General features: G+C 41.6%; 1 protein-coding gene across 1 annotated transcript in view; it reads right to left on the bottom strand.

The window, feature by feature from the left end:
* Nucleotides 1-413: 413 nt before the first annotated feature.
* The window catches only part of GRAP2 (GRB2 related adaptor protein 2), a 149,140-nt gene continuing 136,898 nt past the window's right edge, over nucleotides 414-12,655 (bottom strand). The window contains exon 5 of the mRNA XM_053689047.1: nucleotides 414-593. Coding sequence (XP_053545022.1) covers nucleotides 414-593 — 180 coding nt within the window. The remainder of the gene's footprint in view (nucleotides 594-12,655) is intronic.

Raw genomic sequence — 12,655 nt, 5'->3', positions numbered from 1 at the left:
TGCTTCTCTATCTGAATCATGAGAGAAACAAATTTGGGTTTAGTGTCCTGTGTGTTAACCCTTGTAAAGAGCTAGATGATAAGTGAAGCACGATCTATAGCGCAAGGTGGGTTATCATACCCACGGCACAAACAATAACACAATTATCTGGTAATACATAGCATGCAGCAGTATTACCCCACTCTCAGTGCTCACAAGTATCCCTTTTTGGTCTGCAATACAAACACAGTTGGATGTCAGTGCCTGTTTAAAGGCTTCAATAAAATTTAATTTTTAAATAGAATATCTCGCATAACAGAGCACGCAGGGACTGCTAATCAGTTTCCAGAATCCTCTGCAGCTCTTCTCTCAGTCTTTTATTTAATTGATATTTGTTTTCTATGGTCGATTCTTCACTGAACACTCTGACGCTGTCACCGGTCAATGCTTGCCACGTAGTTTGATGGGAAAAGTCCAATTCTTCCCCTTAAACGGCCCATCCACCAGGAAGAATCTGAACTGTCTAGAACTTCGATTATATCACTAGACTGGAAGCCAAGTTCATCTGATTCCATGGCCTGAAAGTCGTAAAGCGCTTGGACTAATTGCATTCGCTGTGGGAGGGGCAAAACAAAATCAGATACAAATACAAATTAATTTAGGCCAAATTTACAAAGCTATATTATTATTGGGGTAAACAAATGACAAAACAAATAAATTATAGTATGAAAATAATTGTATAGAATTTGAAATTAAAAAATATATATATTTTTATAAAGCTTTACATTGCCCTATCCAACTTGACTTTTGTAGTACTTTGGTGTTGCGTGTGTGTAAAGCATTTTAAAACAAACATTTTATTCAATGACAAATATAAATAAAATCACTAATTTTGCTAGATGAAATTCATATAAAGGTGAAAGAAAAAGGCAAAGGCCCATATTTATCAAGGTCTGTCGGACCTGATCCGACAGTGCGGATCAGGTCCGACAGACCTCACTGAATACGCTCGCCGTAGCTGCTGGTGCAATGCCGTCGCCAGCAGTGGGGTGTCAATCAACCCGATCGTACTCGATTGAGTTGATTTCCGGCGATGTCTGTCCGTCTGCTCAGAGCAGCCGGACAGGTTATGGAGCAGCGGTCTTTGTGAACTCTGCTTCATAACTGCTGTTTCTGGCGAGCCTGCAGGCTCGCCAGAAACACGGGCATTAAGCTCCATTCGGAGCTTGATAAATATGCCCCAAAGGCTCCTATTTGACTAGAAGCTAATGATGCTTTTTGAGCCAGTATATCATGTCATCCTAATGCAAGATTCTATGCAACACCAATGCAACTTTAATTAAAAATGTTAAATAAATCAATTGTAAAGTTACATTTATTTTTGGTTTATGTTATTTTAGGACAAGTGTAATTTTTGTGCCAAAAATATCTGGCATGAAAAAAAGGTTTACACTAAGGGGCCTATTTATGATGCTGCGAGCGGACATGATCCGATATAGCAGATCATCTCCGCTGCACATTGATAAATGCCAACAGCATACGCTCTCTGCATTTGCACCAGCAGTTCTTGTGAACTGCTAGTGCAATACCGCCCCCTACAGATTTGCGGCCAATCAGCCGCTAGCAGGGGGTGTCAATCAACCCGATTGTATTCGATCGGGTTGATTTCTGGCGATTTCTGTCCGCTGCCTCAGAGCAGACAGACAGGTTATGGAGCAGCGGTCTTTAGACAGCTGCTTCATAACTTCTGTTGCCGGCGAGCCTTACACGGGGCATCAAGCTCCATACGGAGCTTGATAAAACAAAATTTATGCTTACCTGATAAATTTATTTCTCTTGTGGTGTATCCAGTCCACGGATTCATCCATTACTTGTGGGATATTCTCCTTCTCAACAGGAAGCTGCAAGAGGATCGCCCACAGCAGAGCTGTCTATATAGCTCCTCCCCTAACTGCCACCTCCCAGTCATTCGACCGAAGACAAGCAAGAGAAAGGAGAAACTATAGGGTGCAGTGGTGACTGTAGTTTAAAAATAAAACACACCTGCCTTAAAATGACAGGGCGGGCCGTGGACTGGATACACAACAAGAGAAATAAATTTATCAGGTAAGCATAAATTTTGTTTTCTCTTGTAACGTGTATCCAGTCCACGGATTCATCCATTACTTTTGGGATACCAATACCAAAGCTATAGGACACGGATGAAGGGAGGGACAAGGCAGGCGCTTAAACGGAAGGCACCACTGCCTGTAAGACCTTTCTCCCAAAAATAGCCTCCGAAGAAGCAAAAGTATCAAATTTGTAGAATTTAGAAAATTTTGTATGAAGCGAAGACCAAGTCGCCGCCTTACAAATCTGTCAACAGAAGCCTCATTTTTAAAGGCCCATGTGGAAGCCACCGCTCTAGTGGAATGAGCTGTAATTCTTACAGGAGGCTGCTGGCCAGCAGTCTCATAAGCTAAGCGGATTATACTTCTTAACCAAAAAGAAAGAGAAGTTGCTGAAGCCTTTTGGCCTTTCCTCTGTCCAGAGTAGACAACAAACAATGCAGATGTTTGACGAAAATCTTTAGTAGCTTGTAAATAAAACTTTAAAGCACGAACCACGTCAAGATTGTGTAATAGACGTTCCTTTTTTGAAGAAGGATTAGGACACAGTGACGGAACAACAATTTCTTGATTGATATTCTTATTGGATACCCCCTTAGGAAGAAACCCAGGTTTGGAACGCAAAACTACCTTATCTGCATGGAAGATCAGATAAGGGGAATCACACTGCAAGGCAAATAACTCTGAAACTCTTCGAGCCGAAGAGATAGCTACCAAGAACAGAACTTTCCAAGATAAAAGCTTGATATCTATGGAATGCAAAGGTTCAAACGGAACCCCTTGAAGAACTTTAAGAACTAAATTTAAACTCCATGGCGGAGCAACAGGTTTCAACACAGGCTTGATTCTAACTAAAGCCTGACAAAATGCCTGAACGTCTGGAACATCCGCCAGACGCTTGTGCAAAAGAATAGACAGAGCAGAAATCTGTCCCTTTAAGGAACTAGCTGACAATCCCTTCTCCAATCCTTCTTGGAGAAAAGACAATATACTGGGAATCCTGACTTTACTCCATGAGTAACCCTTGGATTCACATCAATGAAGATATTTACACCATATCTTATGATAGATTTTCCTGGTGACAGGCTTTCGAGCCTGAATTAAGGTATCAATGACCGACTCGGAAAAAACACGTTTTGACAAAATCAAGCGTTCAATCTCCAAGCAGTCAGACGCAGAGAAATTAAATTTGGATGTTTGAAGGGACCTTGAAGTAGAAGGTCCTGCCTCAGCGGCAGAGTCCAAGGTGAAAAGGATGACATGTCCACCAGATCTGCGTACCAAGTCCTGCGTGGCCACGCAGGAGCTATCAAAATCACTGAAGCTCTCTCCTGCTTGATCTTGGCAATCAGACGAGGGAGCAGAGGAAACGGTGGAAACACATAAGCCAGGCTGAAAGACCAAGGCACTGCTAGAGCATCTATCAGCGCTGCCTTGGGATCCCTGGACCTGAACCCGTAACAAGGAAGCTTGGCGTTCTGACGAGACGCCATGAGATCCAGTTCTGGTTTGCCCCAAAGTTGAATCAACTGTGCAAACACCTCCGGATGGAGTTCCCACTCCCCCGGATGAAAAGTCTGCCGACTTAGAAAATCCGCCTCCCAGTTCTCTACTCCTGGGATATGGATAGCTGATAGATGGCAAGAGTGAACCTCTGCCCATAGAATTATTTTTGAAACCTCCAACATTGCTAGGGAACTCCTTGTTGGTTGATGTAAGCTACAGTCATGAGGTTGTCCGACTGAAATCTGATGAACCTGACCGCAGCTAGCTGAGGCCAAGCCTGAAGAGCATTGAATATCGCTCTTAGTTCCAGAATGTTTACCGGAAGGAGTGTCTCCTCCTGAGTGCACAAGCCCTGAGCCTTCAGGGAGTTCCAGACTACACCCCAGCCCAGAAGGCTGGCATCTGTCGTTACTATTGTCCAATCTGGCCTGCGGAAGGTCATACCCTTGGACAGATGGACCCGAGATAACCACCAGAGAAGAGAATCCCTGGTCTCTTGATCCAGATTTAGTAGAGGGGACAAATCTGTGTAATCCCCATTCCACTGACTGAGCATGCAGAGTTGCAGCGGTCTGAGATGTAGGAGGGCAAACGGCACTATGTCCATTGCCGCTACCATTAAGCCGATTACTTCCATACACTGAGCTACTGAAGGGCGAGAAGTAGAATAAAGAACACGGCAGGAATTTAGAAGTTTTGACAACCTGGCCTCTGTCAGGTAAATCTTCATTTCTATCAGAGTTCCTAGGAAGGAAACTTTTGTGAGAGGGGATAGAGAACTTTTTTCTTCATTTACTTTCCACCCATGCGACCTCAGAAATGCCAGAACAATGTCTGTGTGAGACCTGGCAACTTGAAAAGTCGACGCCTGTATCAGAATGTCGTCTGAGTAAGGGGCTACTGCTATAGCCCACAGCCTTAGGACCGCTAGAAGGGACCCTAGAACCTTTGTAAAGATTCTTGGTGCCGTGGCCAACCCGAAGGGAAGAGCCACAAACTGGTAGTGCCTGTATTGACCCTCCTGGATCATAGGAAGGATGGTTCGAATAGTGTCCATCTTGAAGGATGGGACTCTGAGAAATTTGTTTAAGATCTTGAGATCTAAGATTGGTCTGAATGTTCCCTCTTTCTTGGGAACAACAAACAGATTTGAAAAAAAGCCCTGTCCCTGTTCCTCCTGCGGAACTGGGTGGATCACTCCCATAACTAGGAGGTCTTGAACACAATGTAAGAATGCTTCTCTCTTTATCTGGTTTGCAGATAAAAGTGAGAGATGAAATCTCCCTTTTGGGGGAGAGGTTTTGAATTCCAGAAGATAACCCTTGGACACAATTTCCAATGCCCTGGGATCCTGGACATCTCTTGCCCAAGCCTGGGCGAAGAGAGAGAGTCTGCCCCCTACTAGATCCGTTTCTGGATCGGGGGCTGCTCCTTTATGCTGTCTTAGAGGCAGCAGCAGGCTTCTTGGCCTGTTTCCCCTTGTTCCAAGCCTGGTTAGGTCTCCAGACCGGCTTAGACTGGGCAAAAGTTCCCTCTTGTTTTGTGTTAGAGGAAGTTGAAGCTGCGCCACTCTTGAAGTTTCGAAAGGGCCGAAAACTAGACTGTTTGGTCCTTAATTTGTTGGACCTGTCTTGAGGAAGGGCGTGACCTTTTCCTCCAGTGATGTCAGAAATGATCTCCTTCAGTCCAGGCCCGAATAGGATCTGTCCTTTGAAGGGAATGTTGAGAAGTTTAGACTTTGAAGTCACGTCAGCTGACCAGGATTTAAGCCATAGCACCCTATGGCCTGAATAGCAAAACCTGAATTTTTAGCCGTTAGCTTGGTTAAATGAACAACGGCGTCAGAAACAAATGAATTGGCTAGCTTAAGGGCCCTAAGCTTGTCAATAATATCTTCCAACGGGGTTTCAACCTGTAGAGCCTCCTCTAGGGACTCAAACCAGAAAGACGCGGCAGCAGTGACTGGGGCAATGCATGCAAGAGGCTGGAGAATAAAACCTTGTTGAATAAAAATTTTCTTAAGGTAACCCTCTAATTTTTTATCCATTGGATCTAGAAAAGCACAACTGTCCTCGACAGGGATAGTTGTACGCTTAGCTAGAGTAGAAACTGCTCCCTCCACCTTAGGGACCGTCTGCCATAAGTCCGGTGTAGCGGCGTCTATAGGAAACATCTTTTTAAAACCAGGAGGGGGAGAGAACGGTACACCTGGTCTATCTCATTCCTTAGTAATAATTTCAGAAAACCTTTTAGGGATTGGAAAAACATCAGTGTAAGTAGGTACTGCATAGTATTTATCCAATCTACATAATGTCTCTGGGACTACAATAGTGTCACAGTCGTCCAGAGTTGCTAAAACCTCCCTGAGCAATACGCGGAGGTGTTTAAGCTTAAATTTAAATGTAGACATATCAGAATCAGATTGAAGTATCTTCCCTGAATCAGAAAAATCACCCACAGATTGAAGCTCCCCTGCTTCAGCTTCATTATATTGTGAGGGTGTATCAGAGATAGCTACTAAAGCGTCAGAGAGCTCTGTATTTATTCTAGTCCCAGAGCTGTCTCGCTTTCCTTGCAATCCTGGCAGTTTAGATAATACCTCTGTAAGGGTATGATTCATAACTGCCGCCATGTCTTGCAAGGTATACGCAATGGGCGCGCTAGATGTACTTGGCGTCCCCTGAGCGCGATTTATAGGATCTGACATGTGGGGAGAGTTAGACGGCATAAATTCCTCCTTGTCAATTTCTTCTGGTGATACATTTTTTAAAGCCAGAATATGGTCTTTGTAATCTATAGTAAAATCAGTGCATTTGGTACACATTCTAAGAGGGGGTTCCACAATGGCTTCTAAACATAATGACCACAGTATCAAAGTGACTCAAGCACCAGTTGTGTAGGTTAGGTGTGCAAAGCTGGAGGAGCCACTGCTCAAAGACTCCCATATAACAAGTGCAAAGAAAATCCAGCAGCACAACAATGGTAATCTTTCAAATTTATTTGGTACCTGGAGGTAAAGCAATGATGTTTCGGGCTCAGTAGCCTTTAATCATATGACCCTCATGCAGTATACAACTTCCTTAAATACCCAACACCACAGGTGTGGTCATTAACAATATCATCTAGCTTATACCTGCAACAATTCTCTAATATTATCGCCACCTAGTGGTGTATAACAATTAATACATCAAAAAACTTTTTATATAAAAGTATAACAGTGTTACATACTCGTATTTCAACTGAATATTACATTTCATATCAAAATTTCAGAACAATACACAATTTAATATTTACAAAGATAATAGTGAGGGATAATTCTTCATCTCGATCCTTCATATCTAGAAAAGGGAATTACTGTAGAATCTGCAAAATCACAAAAAGATATTAAAATCAATTTCACGGTTCATTCCTTTTGGATACAGACAATCTAGCCTATAAATCCACATAGACTCTCTCTTTTTTAAGATCAGTTCTCTATCCCCACCTCTTCGTGGGACAGGGACATGATCTATAATTTGGAATTTCAACTGTGCAATTGAGTGGCCAAAAGTCAGAAAATGATTGGAGACAGGGGCATTAAAATCTTTACATCTAATGTTAGACTTATGCTGTATGATTCTATCCCTCACCCTTTGGGTGGTCTCTCCAATATAAATCCACCCACATGGGCATTTAATCAAGTAGATTGCATAATCGGTATTACAAGTATAGAAGCCATTAATTTTATACACTTTACCAGTTAAGGGATGTGTAAAATTACAGCCCTTAGCCATGTTATTGCAATTAGCACACCCTAAACAGGGATAACAACCCAAACCTTTTCCAGAGATATAACTTTGTTTCAACTTCTTACTCCCTACATCTGCTCTTACAAGTTTTTACAAAGTTTTTTTGATGTATTAATTGTTATACACCACTAGGTGGCGATAATATTAGCGAATTGTTGCAGGTATAAGCTAGATGATATTGTTAATGACCACACCTGTGGTGTTGGGTATTTAAGGAAGTTGTATACTGCATGAGGGTCATATGATTAAGGGCTACTGAGCCCGAAACGTCATTGCTTTACCTCCAGGTACCAAATAAATTTGAAAGATTACCATTGTTGTGCTGCTGGATTTTCTTTGCACTTTCTAAACATAATGAACAATGAGTTTCCTCTATGTCAGACATGTTTAAACAGACTAGTAATGAGACCAGCAAGCTTGGAAAACACTTTAATAACTGTGAACAAGCAAAAAATAAAAACGGTACTGTGCCTTTATGAGAAAAAAACAATCACAGAAACTGCTAAAACAGTGAAAAAAGCAGTAAATCTTACGAAATTTTTACAGTGTGTATAATAGGCTGAAAGAGCATTGCACCCACTTGCAAATGGATGATTAACCCCTTAGTTTCAAAACCGGATCAAAAAATGATATAAACGTTTTTAAACAGTCACAACAAACTGCCACAGCTCTACTGTGGCCTTACCTGCCCATACAACGACTTTGGAAGGCACAAAAACCCCTTAGAGAGGTCCTATATGTTCAGGGGACTCCTTCAGGGAAGCTGGATGTCTCAAGCTGCAAAAACTAATGGAAAATAGGCCCCTCCCAACCTGTATTCACAGTGAGAGGGCCTTAAAAAACTATCCCTAGGCAAAATCTAGTCAGCCATGTGGAAAAACTGGGCCCCAGAATAAAGTTTTATCACCAATATGAAATAAACGTTTATACACCTCAAGCAAACGTTAGATCTATTCAGTAATGTGAGTAAAAAATAAAAATATTACAATTTACAGCAAGCATGATACCAGTCGTTATTAAATCACTGTAATCAGGCTTACCTTAAATAAATCCGGTATTGTCAGCATTTTCTAGCTTTTCATTTCTCTAGAAAAAGTTAAAACTGCACATATTCCCCCAGCTGAAGTTACCCATCTCTTCAGTTATGTGTGAGAACAGCAATGGATCTTAGTTACAACCTGCTAAGATCATCAAAGACCACAGGCAGACTCTTCTTCAACTTTCTGCCTGAGGCTAAAATAGTACAACTCCGGTACCATTTGAAAATAACAAACTTTTGATTGAAGATAAACTACATTAATGCACCACATCTCTCTAGCTGCTTCCCTTGTCGAGAGCTGCAAGAGAATGACTGGGAGGTGGCAGTTAGGGGAGGAGCTATATAGACAGCTCTGCTGTGGGTGATCCTCTTGCAGCTTCCTGTTGGGAAGGAGAATATCCCACAAGTAATGGATGAATCCGTGGACTGGATACACCTTACAAGAGAAATATGCCCCTTAGGGTCTTATTATCGAAAACATGCTGTCAGAGAAAGAAATCATACAAAATCTTTAGCATTATAGTCTAATGTGTGTGTCTGTCCTTCACACCCTGTGTAGTGAGATAAATTGAACAGCTCTCAAGCTATAGTTATAACATTATTAGAGAATCGAGGCCTGACTCTGGGAGTGTCCACAGTCCATACATAAAGGAACATTATACACTAGAGTTTTATTTGCATAAACGTTTGGTAGTCGATCCATTTATACAGCTCACCTGGGAGTGTTTTTGTAACAATCTTTAGTTTTGCTTATTTTTAAATAACATTGTGCTGATTTTCAGATTCCTAACCAAGCCCCAAAGTTTAAGATGTATACTGATGTCTACAGACTTCAGACTGCTTCTGTTTGTATAATGGGTCTTTTCATAAACAGGGGATGGGGGAGGTTCTGCTATTAGCCCCTTTCAGCGGGTGTCCCAGGCTTATCTCATTAACAGTGTTAAATTGGAAGCTTCTAAGTACGTTTTTAAAAGGTTTTATACTGGATTTTTATATCAGTATCTGTGCATATTATTCTTTATAGTAGTGTCTGTTACATGCAGTTAAATGGAAATTGGTGTATATTGCCCCTTTAAAGGTCTACACACTTCCTAATAAATCAGACCATCCCCCAAATTGAGCACGGAGTTGCCAGTCAGGTTTAGTAAATTTGATTACTATTTACGCATTCGGATCTTTATGTCCTGACACAACAATGCCCAGAACACCTTTGGTTTCCTTAATTGTTTGGAAATTCATCAGGATTAAAGGTGAAGGAAATAGTCTCAATCACAGAATATAAGAACAACAAATAGAACTACTGATACACTTACAGGAAGAGATGTTGACTGACTCCGATTCATGCGGGGGATGGGTGTCTGGTCCAATGGTCTGCAGGAAAATGGCGCATGTTGGGCGGCATGAGTGGTTTGTGAGTTTGCAAGCCGAGCTGGTGACGTGGCATGAGGGGCTACTGTCCTGTTGCTCTCGGTGAGGAGTGCTGGCCATGTGTTCCTCAGCCTTGAGTTTTCTGGGACCCCCCTGTGGGTATCCTGACAAATATAAAGGGCAAATGTGTAAAACTATGTGTAACAATTGTTAAAGGGTGATATAATATTATCATTTGCATTTCTAGTATTAACTACATTGCAAAAGTTCTGAATACCAATAAATATTTTATAAACTCGTAAAACTTTCATTTTGTTGTCACGATTTGTATTTCTTTGCACTCCAGGTACACACCCCTTGAAAAACCTCTAAAGTATGTTTATCTTATATAATCTGCTGCGGCCAGTTATGGAAAGATAAATAATAAGCTCTTGCACTTATCAAGCAATCACTGTGCAGCATGTTGCAGGGGTCAGCCAGATGCACTACAATCTCCCTGGGTCAGTGGGGAAAAAAAGAATAGAATTTTGATATTTCAATTACAGGAGAAGTTGGGAAAATAAATAACAGAACTCTTCAAAGTTGTTTTGCTACACATAATTTAATGGATATGAAATCCAAAAATGTTATTTTGGGAGTCAGACAGGGTAAACAATCTTATAAAAGGTTCCAATTTACTTCTATTATCAAATGTGCTTCGTTCCCATGATATTCTTTGTTGAAGAGATACCTAGGTAGCATCTGGAGCACTATATAGCAGGAAACAGTGCTGCAGGAAAGTTTTTTAAAACCTGAATCATGAAATACATTTTGGGTTATTATATTTAAGCATTGTATGGTGGATTACAGTTTGAGGCTAATGGATATTTTATTAAAGGGACATTCCAGCCAATTATGGAATCCACATGGATGCATTTCCGTTCGATTTGGTAATATAAATCTATTAGAAAAAATGCTTCTAATTAAAGCTACAGCGGTTTCAAAAGTGTATTTAAGTATGCGGCGTGCACCAGCACTTGCTCAGAGAGCCTAAGGTGCTTGTACCATCTGATAATGACTCAGTTTGTTAATGGCTGACATGATACAAGCCCCACTGGTGCTGTGAGCAGCTGCAGTATTTATAATGCTGGTGCACTGAGAATATCTAGCTACGCTTCACATGCACGTGCAGAGAAAAATGTTAGCACTAAAACAGTGAGAACTGTTACTAGAAGCATTTTTGCCAATACATTTATATTGCAAATAGGTTTCTATTCAAAGATCTAATTTATCTATGTGCATTTAAATATTGACTGGAATGTCCCTTTAAAGTGACATAAAACATTTTGGGTTATGTGCATATTATAAAAGGGTCAATGAGGTAAAACAGTGTGTGGAAAAAAAGTGGAAAAAAAGCTAATAAGTATTTTAATAAAATTTCATAAAACCTGCAAAATGACTTACACTTTAGTGTTGCCAAGTGTAGCCAGCTCCACCCCCCTTATTAGTGTCTTAGTCCAAACCTGTGTGCTATCATATTACAAAGTGTGCATGTAAGGATAATTACTTATGCAAGAAAGGGGGGCTGAGGAGGGACAGTCACATGTTTGTGAAAGCTTTAGCATTTTGCTGTGCACTGCTTTAGTCGGGTGCCATGTGAATCTGCCCCCTACCGTGCATGTGCACATTCTGCAGGAGCTATGGCCTTGTTAGCACCCTCCATATATGGAAATGCCCAGGGGGGAGCTTGTTGCAAAGAAAACTATGCTCAAATTAAAGGGGTTAATGGGGTTAAAAAAGAAACCATTTTGCAGGTAAGCTTTGGCTGCATTATATATTTAAAAACTTCCTCCTCTGCGTATGTTACTACTGTCTGCATTAATATGGGGGGTTGGTCTGAAGTAATTCGTTTTTTGTGATGTCACAACTCCGTGAGGTGAGCGAGTTACTGATTATAACAGGTGGCTGTGAGGAAGGGCAGATTATTATTATTATTGGTTATTTGTAGAGCGCCAGCAGATTAGGCAGCGCTATAAACATAGGCGGTATACAAGGTAGCAATTATTGGGATCAAATGGGTAGAGGGCCCTGCCGAGAGTCGCACTGTTCCACAAGATGGGAGCCAGTCTGGAGAAGTCCTGTAAACGGGAGTGTGATGAGGTGACAAGAGAGGAGGAGAGTAGGAGGTCATGAGTAGAGCGAAGGGGACGGGAGGGAGAGTATCTGGAGACAAGGTCTGAGATATAGGGGGGAGCAGTGCAGTTGAGAGCTTTGTATGTCAGAGTCAGAATTTTGTGTTTGATCCTAGAGGCAAGAGGAAGCCAGTGAAGGGATTGGCAGAGAGGCGCAGCAGATGAAGAGCGACGTGTAAGGAAGATGAGCCTGGCAGAGGCATTCGTTATGGATTGTAAAGGAGCTAGGCGGCAGGTGGGGAGACCAGAGAGGACAGAGTTGCAGTAGTCAAGGTGGGAAAGGATGAGAGAGTGGATTAAAATCTTAGTTGTGTCTTGTGTAAGGAAATATCTAATTTTAGAGATGGTTTTAAAGGTAGAAGCAGCAGGATTAAAACATAATGAATTGTGCAGTTTTTGAGTTGCGCTACTGCAGGGATTTCTTTCAGTGAGATATTAGGTTGAGCAACACGTTTCATTGATACTAAGACCTATGTGTTCAGTGTCACATGGCAGCCTGTGTGTTGTCTGGGGGGCTTCATTATGGTAATCCCCAAACCTCACATGTGCCAGCTGCACTGCATTAGCCTTTTATATACCCAGTGCTGTACACAAGGCAGAGAAACAACAATAAAATAAACATTCTCTATACTCTGCACACTTGGTATTTAGCTTTGTCCACCCTCACATTTAACGGTCTAGACTCCCAGATGGCTG

Source organism: Bombina bombina, chromosome 7, assembly GCF_027579735.1.
Source record: "Bombina bombina isolate aBomBom1 chromosome 7, aBomBom1.pri, whole genome shotgun sequence".
Classification (NCBI taxonomy): Eukaryota; Metazoa; Chordata; class Amphibia; order Anura; family Bombinatoridae; genus Bombina; species Bombina bombina.
Note: the sequence above shows the minus strand (reverse complement) of the source record. Positions and strands in the feature narration are given on the sequence as shown.